Genomic DNA, 25062 nt, shown 5'->3' on the forward strand with positions numbered 1-25062 from the left:
GATGCACCAATTGTAATCTGATGCATGTTCAAATGAAATAAAACTATTACCATTACCATAAACAAACCCCCACTCTGCTTTGTATCAAAGCCTGGTCAGCGCTGAGCTGCTGTGACACAGTCCCTTGGATTATCGTAATGACTTACACTTTACTGAAAAGTGCAGAACCTCCAGTTTCAGAATCCATTGGAAGTATTTTGATTGTGCACATAGTTCAATTCTCATGTGGTAGTTTCAGAAAAAAATACGATTACAAATCCTGTCGCCAGTGACAGACAACGATTTTAATAAAAAACAAAAAAAACAAAAAAAACCTTAAACTGTATTATGGAAAGCAGGAAGTGAACAAATGTAACAGTTAGTGATTGTAAAAGTACAAGATGGAGGGGTAGGATTTAATAAGCTTTGCTTCTTCCTACTCCTTTTGGACATGTGGAACTGTGAACTGATTATGTGATGCATTCAATTGTAATCTGATGCATGTTCAAATGAAATAAAACCATTACCATTACAATCGTTTTGAGAAGTTGTGCATACTGCTTATAAACCAGGCTTCCTGAGCTATCCCAATGTTGTGTATTGAACAGTATCAAATATGGAAGAGCAATGAGATGCCTTCTGAGAACAGACTGGTGTCAAGTTAGCGGCGGTTGGAATCCTGATCATGCAAATCAGCGCACATTACCCTTCCTTGAAACAGTGGATGATTACTCACGGGAAAGACATGCAACCCTTAACCACATTAGGAATCACTTTCCTGATAGAGTCCACTATAATGAAATGAAAGAATGAAAACAAGAAGGTAGTGAGGCTCTTACTCTATTTTGACCAAAATAGTACTTGATGCCAACAATGGCAACAATGACATACCGCCCGGCAACTAAACAAGGCGTTTCTCATTGGGTAAAGATGACAAATGACCAATTAAATGAAGGAGCCAGAGTTTAAAGATGGCAGCAGCTACTTCCTGTACTATTGTTGTGGCGCTTCCAGGCATACGAATGTGTGTAAACCGATTTGGGTGTCTTGAAAAACGCTGTAAAATCAATTCCATTATTATTATGATTCTCTAAAATATACTACTCAGAAATAAGGAATCTTACTTTATCAAAAGTCTGGAAGCAATTAGTCGCCATAAACGAGGGATTACTGCATCCATGCGTGTTCATCATGACAGGACACATGAAAAGAAGTCAAACACACATGTAGTCGGCCATAGTGGTTGGGAGCAAAAATGAATATGAAGAAAAGCATACAAGTCTTGCATAAAGCTTTTATCTATTTGTACATTTGAAGGGCATGAGAGTGAGTGTGGTGACACACTATTCCTGTTCCCAGCCACATTCCATCCTGTCCCAATTCCCTGCTGTTTGGAAATGTGCGCTGTGCTTGTGACAAGTTACAGTACACATGACCCAGTTAACCTTTGATGTGAACATGTTCTTTTCTGAGGGAATGATGCACAGACCAAAACCACAACCGTCTATAGACTCGCCCGACAAGCCTTACAGCTTTACAGTGATGCCTCTAATTTAAACCTTTTGCACCACTAAAAAGACCAGAGACTAATTTGACTCCGCCATGTTGCTACCATTTGCACGACTGGTTGTTGTGCAACGCTTTCATTTCTTTAAACGTGTGCTACAACCAGGTACTTTTGAACGCATGGAACAGTCGTACGATGCCTCATTTTTGTATTCACAAATGAATGAAAATACAGTGAAAAAAACAGTCCATGGTGGACCCCGCCTCCGCTCCAGTCACCACCATGTCAAATCCATTGTGTCTGAAGTACAATGCAAAACCATCAAATCGCTGCCTTGCTACGGGTGACACAGACAGGCGCTTTCCATAATTGTGGCCAACTTGTGGTTCCGATGACCATGACATCAGCAAGTGTGAGCCTCCGGAGACGAATGATTCATTAGCATGGCTTCGACGTGTCAGCTAGCAGTGCTGCACAGGATGTGATCCAATTGACTCTGCGTAATTCAAGTATTGTAACCAGGAGTGAAAATGGAACGGATTGTATAAACAATAAGTGAGCTCTTTTCCAGCCATTGCTGGGTAAATTATCTATGTTATTAGTTTCGACACGGCGGTCGAGTGGTTAGCGTGGAGACCTCACAGCTAGGAGACCAGGGTTCAATTCCACCCTCGGACATCTCTGTGTGGAGTTTGCATGTTCTCCCCGTGCATGCGTGGGTTTGAATGTGAGTGTGAATGGTTGTTTGTCTATATGTGCCCTGTGATTGGCTGGCCACCAGTCCAGGGTGTACGACCCTCGTGAGGAAAAGCAGTAGAAAATGAATGAATGAGTTTCTGTTTTTAGCCTTTTCTGCTTCAACGTGTCCGTCCAAGCCACCTAATAGTACCAACAGATATGCCATCACTGAATTTTAGCATGCAGTGCTACTTCGATTAACGTCCGCCCCGGTTAGCGTTTTTTTTGGTTTGCATTCGCCTGCTTGGTTAGCGTCCAATACGACACATGGTTTTGCCACCATCTTGTGATGATACGGCCAATATGAAAGCTTGCAATAATGCAGGTGATGCAAAATTATTATTTTACTTTTATTTGACTTTCATTACATTTGACAGCAGCACTATGATTTTTGGTAAACAATTTGCTGTTTTTGCGAGTTGTCATTTGTTTTTCCAAGGATGTCCACTACACAAATAATGAATTGTTAATTCCTCCATTTCATATGTCATGTTTGCGGCATTGTTTTTCGAATGTAAACCACATATTAAAAAGCCTTTCAAAGACCACTGAAAGACCTGTGAAGTGATGTTAAATGTTCTGAATTATTTTTATTAATTATTTTTTTAATTATATATCATTTTCTGCATGTCGAACTATAATTATTGTCTATAAACATTAACATTTTGGGGTGTCTGGAACAGATTAATTGCATTTATATTATAATCTATGGGAAAACTTGCCTTGGTTACAGTCTGCTTTGGTTTGAGTTCCTTCTGGAATGGATTAATGACGCTAACCAAGGCACCACTGTTAATGGGGATGAGTGGTGCTAGGGGTGCAACAGCATGCTATAATCATGGTTTAGTATTACCCAGTATACTGTATACGTCGCATCAGTCAAAATAAAGGAAAAACATAGACTGTTATCTCTAATGGGTGATAAGTTGCATTTATTTATGGTGACAGTGGGTCCGGCAGCCAAACGCGAGTGGAGAACCGCTGCTCTAACCCATGAATGATTTCTATTTAGATGTTGGTGCTACAGTGCCACCACCCTCTGGAAACGACCTTGTAATGTGTGTCCTATAACGTTACAAGTAAAACTGTAACGGCTGATTGTAGACAAACATAAACATGCACAGACACAATGAAACGCTCACAGCATTTGTCTCCTGTCTGAAGTGACTCTCTTAGGCCAAATGACCATTTGCCTATCAACATGTGTGTGCGTGCATGTGTGTGTGTGTGTGTGTAACTACCCTATCAGGGCCATTAGACCACCAGTCCAGGAGCCAGGCATTTGGGCTCTCGTCAGCGCACATCACTGTCAAGACAGTTGTTAATGAGGGTCATATTTACTGCTACATTAGAGGAAATGTCACTACACATGCAGACACACAGAAATAGACAGACACACCCTTTACACACACTATGGCACTAATTCCTGCACTCTGTGTGTGTCTGTGTGTGTGAGATAAAACATTAACCATTTACTTTATGGAAGGAATGACACTAAATGCACAATGTCCGACATTGGGGAAAAACAAAACAAAAAAAAAAAAACTATGTTTATAGCGGATAACTGTTTCCAGACATGATAGTATTACATTTCTGCGATAGTCAATGTTAATAAATAGCATATTTTCAAAGTTAGAAAAGACAAAACATCTTTATGATTTTTCTAAAGATGGTTTTTAACATTATTAGAGCCCTGTAGACATGAAATAACACCCCTATAGTCACCTTTACACTCCTGCTATTCATTGTTTACATCACATTGCATATCTCTTAGGTTAGGAATTAGCTGTGTGGATTGAGAAATGGGCTATGTTAGTGTTTTTTTCTATGTTTTTTGGGGTTTTCACTGATTCACGCATGATTTTCACCCTATTTTCATTCGTTTGTGAATACAAAATAATATCTGTTTGATACATTTCTACATGCCGTGACCCATCCGGGTGCCATGTCACATATTAAAAGTTTCTTCCACAAGATTCTGATATTTATCCGCTGATATTTAATATTTTTAACTTTTTTTTGATGGAATCCACTTATAGTCTGGAAAATACGATATGTGTGATGCTTAAGGAGATACATCTGATGTGACAAACTACCATTTTGGACGGACACTATAGACACAATGCTGGCTGTTGGATGTGTGTGTGTGTGTGTGTCTTTATTAAGTCGTTAGTCATGCTCCATATGTCTTTTCTGTGGGGCCCAGTGAAAGAGTGGTCTGTGTGTGTGCGTGTATACATGGCTGTGATGTGCCGCACTAAACGTCTCCAGTGGGTGTGAGTTGGAGTGACCGAATGACCCCTTCACTGTCTTTTAATGCCCGTGAAATATGACTGATGCACACACAATAATGGAGGACATGCCTGTCACACACAAAAAAAAAGAGCAGACCCAGTTTACAGAGTGAGTAGTCTATTCTCACAAGTCGGGTCAGACGAACAATAAGGTCTGACCAGAAAGAGGTCACACTTTGCCTGATGCTGATGCCACCGTGAATGCATCACTGAAAAGACCATCAATGGAATACAAATGTATTCTCTTTGACCTTACATGTGTTCAGCACTCAGCGTGATTGGCATGTTGAGTTCTACCACAACAACACAGTGGAGTGTGTACAAAAGGGTAAATAAAGCCCACATCCTCGCTGGCTATGCTTTATTATGTGGATATTTTACTTTTTTTTTTTCCACGTTTTTACGTTTTGTCCCCCTACATGACTGTACCATTCCGCTTATTGTACAGCAGGGTTTGGCAAATTTCTTGACTTGCAGGCAAAATTGGGTTAAATTTTTTTTCCGAGTGGCCGTCTCTATATAGGTGTTCATCACACAGTACAACATATGTACTTACTCACGGTGCACCGAAAAAAAAAAAAAAAAAAACACTGCACGTTAACGCATCACATACATCTATTACTACTGTGTGAGAGATAAACAACATACATATCAAGTAACTTAAACTGTTATTCGGAAGTGCCCGCAAAGCATGCTGTGTGCCAACAATATGAACTATGAATGATAAAACATTTGTTTACTTCCCTGAGGACCTCCTCAACAAAGCGCGACAAACATGGCAAAATGTTGGCAGAGAGAAAACTACCCAGCATGCCTTGTGGCGGGATTATATGGGTGTCATTTTGGCTTGGGTATTGTATTTGTGTGCAGTAGGTGTGCGTGCCACGATAGCACCGCAAGTCACGTTGCGGCGACTGCTTTGATGATAAAGGTTTTTAAAAAAAAAATTTTTTGGAAGTAACTAATGTGCATTAGAAGTCAAAAGGATGCAAACATCCCAAATCCAAAATCCCAATCTAAAGAAAGACCTGACTTCTGTGCTTGCCAACAAGGCTTCACCAACTACCAATCCACGTTTTGTATCACCAACCTTGAACCTTACACTCATTTATTTATAAACATTCTTACATGCTATTTTCCTGCATTTTCTTTCTACATTCACACTTTGCTCCTGTTAAACTGACAGGCCAATACAGTGTGCATGAAAGCATCTCACACACGTGAGAGAAATTGCATGGAAAAGGTGTGGGCAGACAAAGCCACCTCGTTCCCCTCAACCTCAGACCCAAGTGAGCATGAGCGGAGGTGACAGAGCGTTCACGCGGGCTCGGACTGGTCGTGGATGTGCAACAGCCGACAGCTGAATGGTAGCTTGCATGTGATGGTGTCAAAGTGGCTTGGATACGGAGCTAATATTGAGCTGCTGACACGGCGCACACCTGGGGGCTCTGACAGACGCACACTCGCACTCGCAAGATGCGCCATGATCACTGAAACACAAAATGGCAGCGGGCACAATGAGTGCGTATGCATCGCCACTCAATGGTGTCGTACGGAGTCAGGGTGGAACGGTATGACATCATCAGTCGGGGACGTCAGGGTAAAAAAATAATGGTGTCCTTTCTTCATGCAAGAACTAACTAGCACTGTGCTGGCCAGGCGCTGTTCATAGGATGATGAGTTCAAGGGCGCTGCCAAACATGTTTGGAGTTTCTTTTTGGCCTTTTTTGGTCATTTTACAGACTTACAGATGAAAGATTTAGTAAATGAAAAATGTATATTTTAGTCACAAAATGCAACCTGGAACCCTGAACAACAAACTGCCCCTTTGAACCCAACCCAGGGGTTATATCAACAAACTAGACCTAGGCACTGTTCAATCATGGACAGGACACAGATAGGCGATGTTTTATTGCAAAGGATTTTAGGCTGGTCCGTAAGAGGTCGGCTGAGCAAGGTAACAAACCTGACAATCGGCCACCAAGCCGTGAACTCAGATCTTTAACATAATCGTTTAAAAAAAAAAAAATTAAAGGGTGAAGGAAAATAAATTTCTGGGGATCACAATAGATGAAAATATGAGCTGGAAAACTCATATTACAAATATACAACATAAGGTGGCCAGAAATATTTCAATATTAAACAAAGCGAAATCACTCCACACTCTTTATTGCTCTCTGGTTCTACCATATCTTACTTATTGTGTGGAAATATGGGCTAATAACTATAAAAGCAATCTTCACTTGCTAAATGTACTGCAAAAAAGGCCAGTAAGGATAATTCATAATGCCGCCTACAGAGAACATACTAACTCCTTATTTCTAAAATGACAAATATTTCAACTTGCTGATATAGTTCATCTTCAAACATCAAAATAATGCATAAGGCTAAAAATAACCAATTAGCTAAAAATGTCATCCAATACTTAATATATGATCTCAGGGAAGAAGTACATTTGCTAGGACTACGTTATGCTAGCCATAGCATTTCAGTATGTGGAATCAAACTATGGAATGGATTGAGTAAGGGAATCAAACAATGCACAACGATGAGCCAATTCAAGAAACAATACAAGCAGTTGATGTTTGCTAAATACAAGGATGAAGAGTCTTGAACCAGTCATGATGTGCTATATATATCACTATATTGACACGCACTATGGTACCCATTATGGCATTGGATGCTCATATCACCGAGTACTTCGGTATGTGACAAAAATAAAATTAAAAAAAAACTTAAACTATATTAGGAAAGCAGGAAGTGAACAAATGTAACAGTTAGTGATTGTAAAAGTACCAGATGGTACCTACTCCTTTTGGACATGTGGAACTGGGAACTGATTATGGGATGCACTCAATTGTAATCTGATGCATGTTCAAATGAAATAAAACCATTACCATTACCATAATCGGTACATATGACAAAAACCCTGAGTTGCGTGTGCCCATTCAACACTACTTACACTTTTTTATTCATCTTTCTGTTGATAAAAATCAAGGAAAACTGCCCATATTTCTGACATAGTTATAAATAGTGATAAATCATGATGTATTCACTTGAAAGCTGTGATTAATCTGATTAAAAATGCCATTTGACAGCCGTGAGAAGAACAAAAACTAACATATCTGGCCACTTTCATACCAGGCCACTGTCAGTGTGACAGAAAGCGACTTGCTTACACTTGGAGCTGTTTCACCAAATGAAAAGTTAAATAGGGCATGAAAATGTGTGAACACACACAGACGGACTCGACACCAGGTGTGTGTGAGGCAAATGTAAGCAAAGACACATTTGGCTTGGATTCCCAGCGGGATCCGTCCATGTCCTATCTGTGCCCTCTGCCAAGGCTCTACACACTGTCGCTCTTTTCTGCAGTACACGGGCTAGTGAATTGATGGTTAAGGTAGCACCACGCCCACTTTCACTATTTATAACTGCGTCCGTGTTGATCAAGCCACAAGATTACTGCACGATTTATCACACGTTTTTTACCACTTTATATTAGAGTGTCTGACAGCTACAGCTTCACACTTAATCGTCACTAATGGAGCTCCTTAGTGGAGGTGCTGGGAGTCCATGACCATCATGGAGGACAGCTAGGCTGTTATCCTGCTCTTGCCCACCTCCTCCACCTTCTTAATCAGCTTGTCCAGCCTCTTCCTGTCAGCTGCTGTGATTGCTGCCCCCCCCACCCGCAGCAGACCACACATTTGATTAGGTACAATCAACAGGTACAGTCTGTCAAATCCTAATTCGTTACAGTCCGTCTTACCTTCAGGTGTGCACAAACTACAGTAAAGTCTCGTTATATCGATATTGTCAAGAGTCGGAAAAAATATCGATATAACCGGACTGTCGATATATCCGATCCTGCGCCGAACTGCATTAAAAGTGGGCAATAATGCACTCGACATTGTTCTATAGTATAGAACAATGTCGAGCAGCTTAAATCAATCTTTGCTTAAGGATTTCAATACCAAAAAAGAACACGGCGAACGGCTGCTTCCAGTCAACTTTATTTTTCACACTTCCACCACCAGAGCGCAGCAAACACACCGATTCCCGCACTTCCTGGTTCACAGGTCATGCTCAACCCGCCCCACATAGCTGGCCAAACACAGAAGAACCAACAAATGCCAGCATGTACATATGAAAAACAGCGATTATTGCAAGCGATAAAAAGATATCTGAATACAACACAATTAAATACATGTATTTGTACGCTTGTGTCTTCGTTGGAATAGGTGTGTATGCTATGTCAGTTGGTTCTTCTGTTGCAGAAGTTTGAAAAATAAAGTTGACTGGAAGCAGCCGTTCGCCGTGTTCTTTTTTGGTATTGAAATCCTTAAGCAAAGATTGATTTAAGCTGCTTTTGTATCGATATAAGCAGACCAAATTGGCTGGCGGGAGATGAAAAGGGCATCGTAGTAACCGGATTATCATAATAACCGGGTATCGTACTAACGGAACTAATTATATCATAAAAGACTAGAAATTTGCCAGGAAATGAAAATAGTATCGTAATAAGCAGTAATTCGATATAACCGATATCGAACGAGACTTTACTGTACAATCATTCATTCATTCATTTTCTACCGCTTATCCTCACGAGGGTCGCGGGGGTGCTGGAGCCTATCCCAGCTGTCTTCGGATGAGAGGCGGGGTACACCCTGGACTGGTGGCCAGCCAATCACAGGGCACATTAGCTAAATTAATAAAAATATATGTGATCTATGTGATATCAGTCTTGAGAAACAGGTAGTTATTGGTATCTGTTAGAAAAAAAAACGTTTCTTAAGTAAATATATTTTCAGGTCAGACTGATCGGCCTGGTGAGCATTCCATTCAGGTTTTTACGTACAAAAACTACTTTATGGCATTAATTGATTGATAAAATCCATGAATCGTTTTTCGACAGTTTTTGCGTTTGCGGTCACATGACTGTGTTTTATCAGTGATCTGGGTCTTCTTGTGTTGGCCTTTTCTCTTGTGTGTATCTTTTGGAACTTTGTTGCAGGAATCTGTATCAAACCACAGACACTCCTCTTCCTCAATCCTCTCATCTCCTTCTAAACTAAATGATCCTTTCATTTCCTGACGGCCAGTTGAAGACCTTAAGTGTCTTTGCATGGGTGTCTGAGAGTGTGTACGTGTGTGTGTGTGTATCTGTGTGTGTATGTGGGGAGTGTTAAGCAAGGCTGCGGTCACGGTCCAAAGCAAAGCTCACAATTGCTGATCCCGAGGCCAAACGCCGCTCCGTGGAAGATGTCTGGACCGAGTGTCTGAACGTTGTCTTTAGATGTTCAAGAACGTCAGTGTGAAACTTCTCAGATCAGAGAAGTAAAATGCTAATATTGCGTTGAACCCACAAACATACACACGTGTGTGCGCATGACCAGCACACACACACACACACACACACACACAAAGACAGAGTAATCTGTGGAGAGCCGACTCCGGAAGATAGGGAGGAAGTTGTCTAATGGTTGCCAAACGTTTGCGTGGGCCCTGACTAAACATGTGTTTAAAAGAGAAAATATCAGCAATCACCACTTGACCCTGCTGCACACGTGCACACGCACATGCACATTACCAGCCTAACAAGTACATACAAGTACATACAAGTACATACAAGTACATACACAGTTTCACAGTTCACACAGTCTCTTCTGTAAAGTGGATGCCTGCACATTGGCGATTCCACTTTCATGGATTTGGAAGTATTAAAAAAATAAATAAATAAAGCATTTGCATTGGGGCTGTCAATCGAGTAACATATTTAAAATAAATAAAATAATAAAATAATTGTGATTAATCCCATTTTGACCATAGTTAACTCATAATTAAGTGATTACCATTAGCAAGACCAATGCATGCTGTAAGGCAGGGGTTCCCCAAAAGTGGGAGGGGGACGCCAGCCAAGACGTTACAGTAAGATACTACACTGCATGCAGGGATCACTACAGGCTGTGGGGTCTAACAGTACGAGACAGAGGTGATTGCCTTTTGTTATCGGCGTTGAAAGCTATTTATGGACATATTTTGGTGGCTAATCGATTGGAGCTTCTCTATTTTTAAAGGGTTTAATAAGAATAGGAGGCATATTTAGGGCTTAAACACGGATTATTGATGGTGAATAATAGCAACTGAAAAGAAAATGAGAATCCATGAAAAGCAGGTCTCTACAGTATTTATACACCGTAATGGTAATGGTTTTATTTCATTTGAACATGCATCACATTACAATTGAGTGCATCACATAATCAGTTCACAGTTCCACATGTCCAAAAGGAGTAGGAAGAAGCAAAGCTTATTAAATCCTACCCCTCCATCTGGTACTTTTACAATCAATCAAAAAATTACATTTGTTCACTTCCTGCTTTCCTAATATAGTTTAAGGTTGTTTTTTTTATTTTTGAATTTTTTCATCACGTACTGAAATACGAGGTGATATGAGCATCCAATGACATAATCGGTACCACTTACTTTTACAATCAGTAACTGTTACATTTGTTCACTTCCTGCTTTCCGTAATAAAGTTTAAGGTTTTTTTTTGTTTGTTTGTTTTTTTTTTAAATAATGTACCTCATACCGAAGTACAAGGTGATATGAGCATCCAATGCCATAATGGGTACCATAGTGCGTGTCAATATAGTGATATATATAGCACATCATGACTGGTTCAAGACTCTTCATCCTTGTATTTAGCAAACATCAACTGCTTGTATTGTTTCTTGAATTGGCTCATCGTTGTGCATTGTTTGATTTCCTTACTCAATCCATTCCATAGTTTGATTCCACATACTGAAATGCTATGGCTAGCATAACGTAGTCCTAGCATATACTGTAGGTTTCTTGCTGACTAAACTGCAGAGGAAAGTCATTCAGTGAAGCAGACAGCACCTGAATGGGGGCGCTCTCCATAGGAATATAGTATATTCGAACGCACACACACACACACACACACACACACACACACACACGCACAGCCATGGCCCCAACAAGATAATATAATCAGTGGCTGCCGACTGCAAAATGCCCACTTCCAGATGTCCTGACAGGGAGAGACAGTCTTCCACTGGGAATTGATGAAGGTCCTGAGGCTGCTGGGTGTGCGAACCACAAACACACACATGCAGCAGGAACAGACATAGCCTTGCACAGCAAACGCCCTGCCACGCCAGGAACAAAACCACCCCAGCTGGAGAATGAATACAACGCTAAGCGAGCAGCAGCGAAGGTGTAGAGCAGACCAGAAAGACAAATTGCTTTTGCCAGCATATGAACACGTGACCCCTGAGTGACTTGTTACAAAAAAGTGACTTGTTCTCATGATTCTTATTCCGACAGCGGTAGTCATGCTATTTGTATTCTGTAGGAACTCAACACCACAACAGGAGGACTTGTTAACATGTCAAGACTGAAGAAGAAGTCGGTCAAGTAAGATTTCATTAGGACTTTTCACAGACATGAGTCAAAAAGTAGTTGACATGGTAAAACCAGCAAACACAATAACAACTACAGAAGGCATTGGGAGTTAAAAATGGGTATGACTCGAATGCTGTGCAGTAATTTTGGAATTACAGGAAATGTGGGATTTTTTTTTTTTTTTACCAATTTTACCAGAACATGAACAAAATGTTGGTATCCACTACTAATGTTTTGTATTTCACAATTCATTTTTATCCCGGTCTTCTCACATTAAATATAAATAAACAGTCAAACTCCTCTTCTGTGCCCTCGGCATCCCGAAGAGAAGACAAAATGTCTTCAGTCATCCGTCAGCTTGGCACCACTGCTGAAATCAGTGCGCACTCATTGGACAGCTGAACATCTCTAAAGGGTTGAGACTGATGTGCCCAAACCACGACTCTGCTCACAGAATCAGAAGCGGTTTCAGAGGGCACGCATGTCAAACGTCATCCGGAGTCCGACGTAGCCCTGCACACAACCAAAGTTCCTCCTGCACTAAATAGTGCCTGCGTGCTCCCAAATTTGTTCCGTACTGAAGTGGTACTCAGAACCAATTGTTGCCCACCCTTGTAAGTACAGCAGGTTGGGACCTGCGCCAAGCGCTCGCCCCCGGAATGCCGCCCCAATCTAAAGCTTTTTAAAGCATTAAGGTTGTTTGTGGCATTTTTTGCAGGGTGCAAAACGTATATGACTCTCACAAAGACAGGAAGTCCAACACACTACAAACATGCTTGTTCTGGAAGCTGCAGCTGGGTGCTTTTTCACTGATATTGAATGATATTGAATGTTCAAATTGGAATTTTTCAAGTACATCCTGGGTGTTATGTTCAGTAAAAACCTGGAAAATTGGTCATTACACCCTGAAAAAAAGGCCAAAAGCTGAAAGTAGTCGTCAAACAAGAGACATTTTTGAAGCCAAAAGCAGATCTCACGGATATCACAACTGAATAAGATAGCCGGCAGCCAACCTCCCAAAGATTATGATGAAAAAAATATCCCCTCTTCATCACCCGGCCTGTTTAAGAGTGGACAAATAATCACTCGCTCGCAGGAAAAAAGCGAGGGAGCAACAGTGTGCTGGATAAACATTTTCCCGGATGTAATTTTCTCTGCCTCTCTTTGGCTTTTCCCAGTAGGTCAGATCCCAACACCCAGAAGGAAATCGTTTAGGCTTCATAAGTGCCAAATTGTATCCTGGTTTTCCAGAGTTTTCCTGCCTGTTCTGGCTCAGGGCTTCTCCTGTGTTGTGTCATGCTATGTTTGTGTTTGGGCACACATGTGTTCTCCAAATGTTGATTCGTTTGGCTGACAGTGTGAAGCGCTGCATCAAATTATGACTCGAGTTTATCGACATACGGCGTTGGCATCTGTTCGTATTTAAGACGGCAGCACCGAGCTGTATGGTCACCTTCAACAGTACAGGAGTACAACAGGGTTTCCCTTTACTGGTTATAGTCGAGGGAATCTCTATTGTCTATCACTATTTTACTCCTTTCCTTGGATTTTTGCATAAAACCTCTAAAGCTTTGCAGGTGTGCTGAGTTCGGTGGAAAATGTCATCTTTCAGTGGTCCCCAACACGAACCCCCAAGACTCACTCAGCAGCCCTCGAGTCAACCAACAAAGAGAAAACAAACAGGAAGTACGCCATTATGCAGCTTTTGGTTAGTTCTTACAATTTTTTTTTTTTTTGGGGGGGGGGGCATTTGGGGGGGAGCCAGGTGAGTTGTTCATGAACTTCTTAAACCAGGAATATCCAAAGTGCAGCCAAGGGTCCATGTAAGTTCTATGGCTGTTTTTATATATTTTTAATTGGTCATCTACACATTCCAAAATAGAATACTAAAAACAGTGCAAATGGGGAAATAAAGTCATAATATTAAGAGGAAAAATTGCATGAAGTGGAAATATAAAAAAATTTAAAATCAGTAAGGTACATACAAAAAAAATAAAATGAAAAAAAAAATTAAATATTAAACGCGAACAATCTTTTTTTTTTAAACACCCGTGATATGAGGATAGAAAGCGACAGAGAAAATGAATTAATGAATGTACATGGATGGCTAGATGGATGGATGACAGGAGAAACAAAGAATAACTAGGCAATTTTAGGTGGGAAAAACTCTAAACATACAATAATAAAGTCAAAATATTATGATAATAAAGACTTAACTTTAGGAAACAAAATGTATGTGAAAAAAGTTGAAATATTGAGAAAAAAAATAAAAACAGTATAAATGGAAAAATAAGCAAAAAAGTGCAACGTAAGGATAAAAAGTTAAGTCATAGGAATATTAAGCTTGTCACTGATAGCACAAATCTGATATGCAGGCTGTTTTTTTCTTCAAATATGAAAAAAACATCAGCATACCTACATGGGTTGGTCTTTAAAAAAATGTAAAAGTGGCTCCCATATTCAAGCTCCTTGAGTTTTAGTGAGAGATGAATGGTACTTTTACCATTGGAATGCTAGTATATACTATCTATATGATCCCCACAATGGAGTGATTGATGAGAAATCATGCTACCTGGGCCAACACTGTTGAATATTGGAAAAAACTACACACACCTAATATGCAAAGACGCACAGATGGGTTTGAGACGCAGACAACAGAGGGACAATATGAGCAGCATCTTGGAAGTCTGTGCATCGATGAGAGTGGGTATGTGCGTCTATGAGGAGTGTGGATCTGTGTGATGCTTGTCCTGCTGCACAGCTCATTTATTGGATTAGTGCATGAATGACCAGTGGGGATGAAGCTGGCTCGAGGGGGGGTGGCCATTCTCCGAGGCTCCTTAGCCTAGTTAGCAATGATGCAGTTCTAACCTCGTTCCCCGTGCGCCTCAGAGGAATGGAGGATGCGCTGGACCGGGGGCGGTGGGGTGGAGGGGAGTGATGGGTATGCTTGTGATCGGGGGCCAAGGTGCCATACTAACAGGCCTCCACAAGGCACAGGGGTGGGAGGGGGGGGGGGGGGGGTGTAGGACAGACTAATTATAAGCAAAAGTCCCAATTACAAGAGGCCAAGGGATTGGGGGACTCCTGGAGGAAAGGATGGAAATGCTTTAGTGGAAACGTGGAATGGAAATGTCACGACTAGCTGCCAGTGACAATACCCCCAACACACCCTCTCCCCGCACCCCCTGTTTCTCACACACCAAACTATTCAGTGATGTGACACCATTGGTACTGACTTGCTGTAGCCTATTTGTAGATATTTCAATGTATTGATCTGCATAAGCAAGTCCTCTTGCAGTGCAACATTGCTGCAAAGGTGGGACACTGTAAGACATTACAACCTTCTGAAAAAGACGTTGAAGCTCATTGAACAAAAAAATAAAAAAATAAAAAAAATTCCTATCCTATTCTATCCTTGGCCCAAACAAAAGTTGTTACTGGTGATGAGTGAAGTCCAATAACCAGAAGGTGGAATCTTCCAGAGAATACTTTTAAGAAGAAAACAAGTCTTAAAAGGCATCGTCTCCTTCAAGGCCACAGAAGTGGTTGTTTGGAATTTGCAGGAGAGCACCAAACATGGGACATTGAAGGGTGGAAGAACATTTCATTTTCCCTTGACAGTCCTTACTGGCATGACAAGAAGATCATGCCATCATGATCCTTCAATGGTACAAAGAAGCTTCAGGTTGTGCATTGTTTGATTTCCTTACTCAATCCATTCCATAGTTTGATTCCACATACTGAAATGCTATGGCTAGCATAACGTAGTCCTAGCATAGAAATTTTTCAAATTTAGTTCTTCCCTGAGATCAGATAATACTTGTTTACAATAAAAAAAAGTATCACTCCCCATTCTTCTTTTTGCAATTCGAAACACTACTTACAACCTTCTTGAGATCCAACAGTACAAAACCAAAATTCTTGCAATTTTCCTACCGGTCTTAAAATTTTGATAAGGACTGTATCATGGAAGAGGGCAAACTTGCAATGTATGTTGTCAGGTGCCGTGGCAACACCAGCTTCCATGGCTGCTGATGCTGCAATTGGGAGCCGCGAAGGGACCAGAACAGCCAGCGAGTGAGGCAGCTTTTAAAAATAAAAGTTGCCCATAAAAGGGAAACTGAGGACAAGCATGTCATGAAAAATTGACAACGAGACACACTAGCAGACACGATCCAACGTAGCAACACAACCTGCACACTGACAAGACGGCAGAACTGTCAGGGCCACGCTCGGATTGTCCAAAATGTATGACAAAACTACAGAAGCAGCAAGAAAAGGACAAGAATGCTGCCGCTTTGTCTCTGCTATGATCCCAGCTAAAACATGCAAGGGTCTGCAGCAACAATATGCAAACGTGGGCTAAGGATGCCACTGCCGCTTACATCAGTGAGTCAAGGCTGTGTGTGCCAGACAGATGTGCCTTTACCCAATCTCTTCCTCAAGTATTTGTGCTGATTCTGCTTCCCTCGTTGTATTCACCGGGCTCTTTCCAAAGTCTAAGCAACCAAGACATCTGCAATGTACGTATTCTTAACCTTTTAAAACTGCACGACCCGCTTACTGGGGGCTGACCAGTTGTGTCTGTGTTGCTACGGTAACCGTTCAACATCAATAAACTCAAGCTACTGCTATGTATGCTAGGTTGAAGTTACTCGAGGTTTTGAACTGTCCACATAACACCCAGGTTTTAGACTCATTACAGGAAATGAGGGGGGTTTATTTACGGACGCAAAGCCAGAGAGTGGAAAAGAGACGAAGAAGCAAGTTTTATATGAGAAAGCTCTGCAGAAAATAATATTTTACATAGACCAGGGTTCAATTCCACCCATCTCTGTGTGGAGTTTGCATGTTCTCCCCGTGCATGCGTGGGTTTTCTCCGGGTACTCCGGTTTCCTCCCACATTCCAAAAACATGCTAGTTTAATTAGCGACTCCAAATTGTCCATAGGTATGAATGTGAGTGTGAATGGTTGTTTGTCTATATGTGCCCTGTGATTGGCTGGCCACCAGTCCAGGGTGTACCCCGCCTCTCGCCTGAAGACAGCTGGGATAGGCTCCAGCACACTTTTACAGCTAAAATAAGACAAGTAATTCCATGTGGACTGTAGCAATTATAGTTGTTCAATTAAGCTTTCTAGTTCTTCCAGAATCTGCACCTATTTTTCTGTATTTATTTGGATTTCGTGGTTCCCTTGAAAACATTCAGTATTACAACCACTCCGCTTTGGTTGGTCACACTTGGAGTGCTTATAAGGACTTCCGGTTTGTGCCGCTAGTTGCCCCGTTGACAGTTTAAAATGTATTTCTTTTGCTGGTAGGGAATCAGGAACTCCAACCACTTGTGCCTGATGGTGGCGTCTTTAGGAATTGTAAACAAATGTAGCTTTCCTGTACGAGCCATTGCTAGTAACGTAAACAGAGAGGCAGAGTCAGTGTAGGGTTCGTCAACCCGAGAGTCAGCAAAAGCCGAGTATTCATTAACCTGCAAATCAGCGAAACGTGAGTCTTTGTCAGTGCAACAGAGTCTTGCCATTTTATTACGAAACTGCACAAGTCCAACTTGTTTTTTCGTTTTTTTTCCAAACATGTCCACTATTAGCATCCCTAGAAACGTCCCCATTAGCTTGCTAATACATGGAAACAGAAAGTCTCTGTCCGTGTATGATGTCATCAGTGCTTGACTGTAGTTCTTTGCAAGAGTTTTGATAAAGATGGTGAGAAAGGTAAGAAAAGTAATAGTCCAAAAATAACTGCTAGCAAAACAAGAAGGTGGTGCCCGTATTGATCTCACTGCCACATCGTGTCTTTGGCAACAATCAGATCTTCCCAGAAGACTTTAAAAATTAATTTATCCCTTTCATTCATCATTTATATGTACAGTAAAGTTTCGTTATATCGATATTGTCGGGAGTCGGAAAAAATATCGATATAACCGGACTGTCGATATATCCGATCCTGCGCTGAACTGCATTAAAAGTGGGCAATAATGCACTCGACATTGTTCTATAGTATAGAACAATGTCGAGCAGCTTAAATCAATCTTTGCTTAAGGATTTGCAGGAAGTGCGGGAATCGGTGTGTGTGCTGCGCTCTGGTGGTGGAAGTGTGAAAAATAAAGTTGACTGGAAGCAGCCGTTCGCCGTGTTCTTTTTTGGTATTGAAATCCTTAAGCAAAGATTGATTTAAGCTGCTTTTGTATCGATATAAGCAGACCAAATTGGCTGGCGGGAGATGAAAAGGGCATCGTAGTAACCGGATTATCATAATAACCGGGTATCGTACTAACGGAACTAATTATATCATAAAAGACTAGAAATTTGCCGGGAAATGAAAATAGTATCGTAATAAGCAGTACTTCGATATAACCGATATCGATATAACAAGACTTTACTGTATTTGGAATTGTTTCTATATACGTATAAGACGATCATGGTAAAACCAGGAACATTGTGTGTTAACATTTTTGGCTTTCTTGAATAAATTAATTGGATTTACATGATTTCTTCTGGGGAAAATTGATTTGGTTAAAGTCAGAGCTTCTGGAACACTAACCAAGGTTCCAATGTATTAGCTGGTGTGCATTTAAGAAATATTTTAGGCAATTCTAAACAACGTTTGCCCACATGTGTTAATTGAAGATGTACGATGTTTAAAAAAACCAAAACAATCTTTGATAGTCCAACCTTGATCCACTGTCCAGTGACAGGATGACTGGATGTAAACTTGTGTGTATTTTTAAAGACGGATCATCGCGTGGAAAGACCAACTCAACAAAGCTTTTTCTCACATCCACCCTCCATTTTCTCACACACGCACACACACATGCCGAGTGAGAGACAGACAGGAAGTTGGGGAATAATTCCCAAGTGGACATTTCTCACGTTCCTGCAGTGATTTGAAACACACTCCTCTAAAATGGCGAGAGGACGTAATTTCCAGGTGAGGAGAGAAAGGCTATAACTCTTCTCTTTCCTTCCATCGCCCCAAAAGCCTGCATAAACAATATCCTCCTTGATATGATCCCTTTTCAGCAGACACAGAATACCTGTTGTCACCTGAAGGGGGTCGGCCTTTCGCCCCTTTGCATCAATACACAATGCTCGCTTCTGTGGCTTGTGGGAGCAGGTGAAAGATAAAATCTCAATAAAAAAGTCCGCTCACAGTCAAACACGCGTGCATGCGCACGTGCACGTGCACGTGTGGGTGCACGCACTCACACACTTGCACAATGTTTAGATTAACAATAGAAACACACCAGAAAGATGCATACACCTGCCGAATAAACTAGTAAATACTACCTACTACAGTGGCACACACAAAAAAAAGTCATGGAGATAAAAACAACTTTTCATTGTTCATATGCGGCGGTACCTCGGTTTTTATTACAAATTTGTTCAACAAAAAACACAAGTTACAAAAACAATTTATACTTATCGAGCAGTCACAGCGTACAAAAATCGAGGGACAGTTGCGTTTGAAAACTACGGTTTGAGTGACTTTTTAAAGTCACTATTTTTTTGACTTTCTGATTTTATTTTTTAATATTCATGTTGCCATTACTTTGCTTCACCAAGCCAAAATGCACCACTTCCACACAAGATGCGAGGAGACCTTTCCACTCTGTCATGGCAAATAAATATGCCATGGCTGACTTCATGCAGTCTTAACGTAATGTATCGATACTGCCACCTAGTGACCAGAATACTACATATCACTTGTATTTCAACATATTTTAACTAATAGAAGACCGTAGTCTACCATCAAACAGATTTATTCATTAATTCATATCCCAAGCGAGGGAGTGGTGGACTGTTCATTAACCATTTAGTTCAGTGAACTGATATTCTAATTACAGTATTCATTAATATTCCTTCAAACACGGTTCATCTACTTTGCAATCCACAATTAGATTATTTCGATATTTAAAACATCCGACACTAAATAAGACATTAGTCACAAACAATGCATGATGAATAGTGATACTTCTAATAATAAATGTGTGTAGCTTTCTGTGTTTGAATGCACCGTCTGATCTCAGTGACTGACAGGCAATCCAATAAGGTATGGCCAATAGAAGCAAGATCCCGCCTTCCGCATTGCACAAGGTCCAAAAGAAGTCACACAGGAAGTGACTGATTGCACATTGTAACACCAAACAATGGACAAACATAAAAAGCGGCGCTTCATTCAAACCAAACAAAGTAAAGAAGCCAAAACAGCAATGAATTAATTAACAATGTTAATATTGAGGAGGATCTGCAGTGACTGTGTGTGACAAAGTGGGAGAGCTTCCACGCCTCTCAAGAGTCAATTAGTCTTCAACATGTCAGTGAGGGTTTGCATCTGGGTGGGGTGGGGGAACACGTGGAGGAAAGTGCGTTGTGGCAATGCTGAGACCAGGGGAAGCAAGAAAGGGAGAGGTGGGTGGGAAAAGCTGCATCACTCCTGTTGAACATGAACATGTCTTGTATCATCCCTGCGGTGGGAAAAAACACTCATGGATGACAAGATGAACACAAATAAATCAGCTTTGCTTCAAAACATCATGGTGTTCTGTGCTGTGCTAAGGTGCTAACATCAACAGTATTACATCACAAGTGTAAATTCATTGCATCGTTATCATGCTGAGCTATTTATGTGGAGCTGTGCCCCACAAGTCTGGACACATTATATTTTGTAGACATTAGCTAGATTTAAATTATGTATAAAATACAAAAACATAAAATATATAGTATGTCTAACAACAAAATATAACAATAGTGATACACAATACGCACATATAATAATTCTACACTAGAAAAAGTTAATTTAATTATGAATTAAAAAATATACATTATTTTACAATTAAATGTCCCAAAATAATAAACAATGCATAATAAATTAAATCAAATGAAATATATTATTATAATAAAATCTGCAACCCCAGTGAAGTCAAGCGGCATAGAAAATGGATGGACAGATAGATAATTTAATAAATTAAAAAAATACATAATGAATTTAAAATGCATGATAATTCAATACAGTATACTGTATAACAATATAATGATACAAAAATGATCATGCGTTTATATGCTGTATGTTCCATCACTAATATTATTTTTTACTTTTTTAATGACACATTAACGACGCATTAACGGCCTTGATTTTTTTGACGCACAATTAACGTGCGCTTCTCCTGTTTGACCCTCGGCCCACACCATAGTTTGATTGAAGCACGGTAACTCTACAGTCACAAGCCGGAACAAATATTGATGGGAAATGGGAAATTTTGAGTATTTAGATTGGTAAAGTTAGCTTCAAAGCCATGGCAGATGGCTCTTGTAGCAAGACCAAAGTTATTTGTTTGACTTTTACGGATTCCATGGCCTGCCAGAGACCGGAGCAGTGCAGGTATTGTTTTTATCGTCATATACAGTGCTACCTTGGCATAAAAGTGAAGTCCAGTGTTGTGCTAGCATTAGCCATTTAGCATCTCAAAGTCATCAAATCTTACCTTAAATAAAAACAAAATAAATTATTTTGAGCTGACACAAATAAACAAAAGCATGTTTGTGTCAGTGTGAGAGGTCACATTTGCTCACATTTTGTATTTGCTGAACGTTTGTGGGCTAATATGCTAATAATAAAGAAAAATAGTAATACAAAAATATGCTTGCTGACAGTTTTAAATATCGAATCGTTAACCACAAAGAGATTTCCCCTACTTATCATAGATAAAAACTGATTTCTATCTGTGATTAAATGTGATTAATTCTGAGTTAACTATGTACACAATGTGATTAATTGTGATCAAATATTTTAATCGATTGACAGCCCTAATCTTTGCATATATTTGAACAATTTTCATGTTTGCTCATGTATCCAGACTTTAGGGACACCTTATATTAGTCTACAAAAACTAAAAACACACTTTACGTATCTGCAGCATCATGAATACAACATTCAATAAAAAAAAGACATACAAATGCATAAATAGACACGCGCGCGCACACACACACTCCAGTGGGTTGGCAGAAAGGTGAACGCGTGGCAGATGCCTGACACATTGGTGTCTGTTCAGTCACTACACAGAGCAGCTGCTCAGGCTTCACTGCCCCCCGGCAATGTATACACACACACACACACACACACACACACACACACACACAGAGTTGCACGGGCACACATGCATCATGTACTTGCTGTTGCTAATACTAATGCTGTCATGCATTCTATCTCTCACAGACTCCAAGTGTGAGCGAGAGAAAGGACGGGAGTGTAAAAACCTGATCATCACTCATCCATATCAATCCGTGTTACACCCTCTCGCTGTCACGCAAAGGCCAGCCATAAATCATGAAACATATGGCCAAACCATTCCAACCCTGTAAAGTGCTAACGCACATTGACAATTCTTCAGTCCAAAGTACATTTCTACATTTCTATTTGTTGAATAGAAAAAAAACAAAAAAACAAATGGAGAAATGCACGATTAGTTAGTGTAGCGGGGTTCCAAAGTGTGGACTAGGGGCTATCTGTGGCGACCATTGCTTGTTTCTTATGTCGAAAATACAATTAAAGAGGAAAAGTAACATTTCCCGCTAATCAAACATGATGCAGTGCAGCCTGTGGCTAGTGGTTGTGCTGGAAAAGCCTTTTCCGTGGTCAACACTTGGCCTTCCTGGTGAAATACGTACACGCACAAAGATCTTTGAACATGCATGTCCGAGTTAGGAGTCGAGGAGATGAAGTAAATCTCTGTCACTTGTCCTTATTTCCTTTTCCTCCGTTTTTTTCCAGCGGCTCTTTTTTCACTCATTAGCGTGACTTGATTACGGGCGATGACAAAGCAAAATGATACGAGCACAGACGTCTGCTGTTAAGACCTGTCATCAACCAACGGGTCATCAAACACACCCCGAGGTGACAGGATGGGTGGATGATAGAGCGGCAGCAAGGTGACAAAGGTGCCTATTGAGGAGCATAGAATACGGAGAGGAAGACGAACGGGGGGAGTCGGGGGGTGGGGTGCTCTCGGGAAATGAGAGTATTTGACTTAAAGGAAGGGATCAGATGGCTGGGCATCTTTCTGGACAATAACTGTTGTCAATGTGGCCACTATGGCACCCAAACACAAGGCCCCATTATGAGGCACACAGGTAATTGGCGGGTATGGATTACTGGCCTAAGTGCATATTAGAAAGAGAAAAGGAATATATAGCAACAGGTGCCTGGTCTTTGAAACAATTACCCAGCTAAGGAGGGAAGAATGAAGGAATGAGGAAGTATGGCAGGCGGTGTTTCGCTGAGGCGTACACCCAACAATCCCCACCTTCTGTCGTCAGGCACTGTGGCAGGGAAAAACCCTCCTTTGTACTTCCGATCGCTGGGATGAGGGGGTGCTGTATTATCATGATATACTGTATACATTCAGTGGTAGGCAAAAGTTTGGGCACCACTGAGTATTTCCATTATTTTCATTGGTAACTGAAAGTAACTGATGAACACGGCAATATCTATCTGGAGGTTCATTGGATGAGCAGAAGAAGCACTTTATTCCAAAATTAATCTTGAATTTTCTTCGGCATATCTCAGTCGACCAACAACAAGTTGATGTTATACAGTAAAGTCTCGTTATATTGATATCGGTTAAAACGAATTACTGCTTATTACGATACTATTTTCATTTCCCGGCAAATTTCTAGTCTTTTATGATATAATTAGCTCCGTTAGTACGATACACGGTTATTATGATAATCCGGTTACTACGATGCCCTTTTCATCTCCCGCCAGCCAATTTGGTCTGCTTATATCGATACAAAAGCAGCTTAAATCAATCTTTGCTTAAGGATTTCAATACCAAAAAAGAACACGGCGAACGGCTGCTTCCAGTCAACTTTATTTTTCACACTTCCACCACCAGAGTGCAGCACACACAGCGGAAAACACCCGTCCCTCGCGCCTACCCCTCCGGGTGGCAACACCTTCCCTATCGATAGTTCCGGGGTGAATTATGTCCCGGTAACCGGTAATCACTACAGCGTAAGTTTATTTTTATTTACTGTAGTACAAAATGTATTGTAGTACAAAAGCATGCTAGATACGCAATCCATGAACTCAAGGAGAAAATTACATGCCATATCAAAGATCCGCCCACTTTTAATGCAGTTCGGGGCAGGATCGGATATATGGATAGTCCGGTTATATCGGTATTTTTTCCGACTCCCGAGAATATCGATATAACGAGACTTTACTGTAGTTCTTTGGAAGTGGTCTACGGGTTGTCACCATCCTTCGCCTTTGCCTTTATGATATTTTTCCTGGCCCACCACTTCTGGCCTTAACAATAACAGTTTGTGGTCATTGCATTTCCTCACAATGTTCTTCACAGAAAAATAAACTGACAGCTGAAATCTCAGCTTTTTGTAGCCTTTGCGTACTTTTGGTCATTTGACAGCTGTTTCGAGGACCCCATGTAGCCTGTGTTCACAGAAGTCACTCAGTCAGGATGACAGAGTCATCTCAAGTCTTTGATAACCAGAGAATCACGAACATCACATCAGCTCTTCATTTGTGGCTGGACTGAAATGCAGTGGAAAAAGCTTTATTTTTTTAAATTAAGTTTGTTTTCACAACAAGACTTTGCAATTAATTTCCATTCATCTTATGACTCTTCTCTGGACTACATGCAAATTGCCATCATAAAATCTCGATGCAGGATCCATTCTGTGCTGTGCCTCTCTGTGCTGACCAACCAGCAACTTGCTGCAGCCGTCTTTGGTGATAAACACTCACGAAGACGAAGACGCGGAGGTGGAGCTGTCGACGGCACCGCTAACAACAATAAGGCCAATTCAAGACATGGCGTTCTGTTATTTCCTGTCGTGGCGAAGGGTGACTTTCTTTGTAAAGTCAAAACACATCTATACAGCACCGCAAAGAAACATTGTGAGATCCATCGGGATACACAACAAACAAGAAACACTAAGATTAAATAGACTTACAGTCTGGCGTAGTTATCTCTTCCAAGTCTGGGTTTCTTTCTTTGCTTTGCTGATATGACTTCAAGGAGCACAACAAGTATAGTCTAGCTGGAGATCAGTCCACCTCTTTACAAACAACGAAAGGGATA

The 25062-nt window shown here is 40.8% G+C and overlaps 1 protein-coding gene across 4 annotated transcripts in view; it reads right to left on the reverse strand.

The window, feature by feature from the left end:
- Positions 1 to 25062, reverse strand: part of bcas3 (BCAS3 microtubule associated cell migration factor) — a 208434-nt gene that overhangs the window by 109315 nt on the left and 74057 nt on the right. The window contains exon 23 of one of the 4 annotated variants that reach the window (XM_078792601.1): positions 20198 to 20427. The exons of the other annotated variants lie outside the window; for them this stretch is intronic. Within the exon in view, the coding sequence (XP_078648727.1) occupies positions 20270 to 20427 (158 nt within the window). The 3' untranslated portion in view covers positions 20198 to 20269. Of the gene's footprint in view, positions 1 to 20197; positions 20428 to 25062 lie in introns of those variants that run through there. 4 annotated transcript variants of the gene reach the window in all.

The sequence above is a fragment of the Doryrhamphus excisus genome, linkage group LG8, assembly GCF_037039965.1.
Source record: "Doryrhamphus excisus strain RoL-2023G ecotype Guam linkage group LG8, RoL_Dexc_Guam_v1.1, whole genome shotgun sequence".
NCBI classification, from domain to species: domain Eukaryota; kingdom Metazoa; phylum Chordata; class Actinopteri; order Syngnathiformes; family Syngnathidae; genus Doryrhamphus; species Doryrhamphus excisus.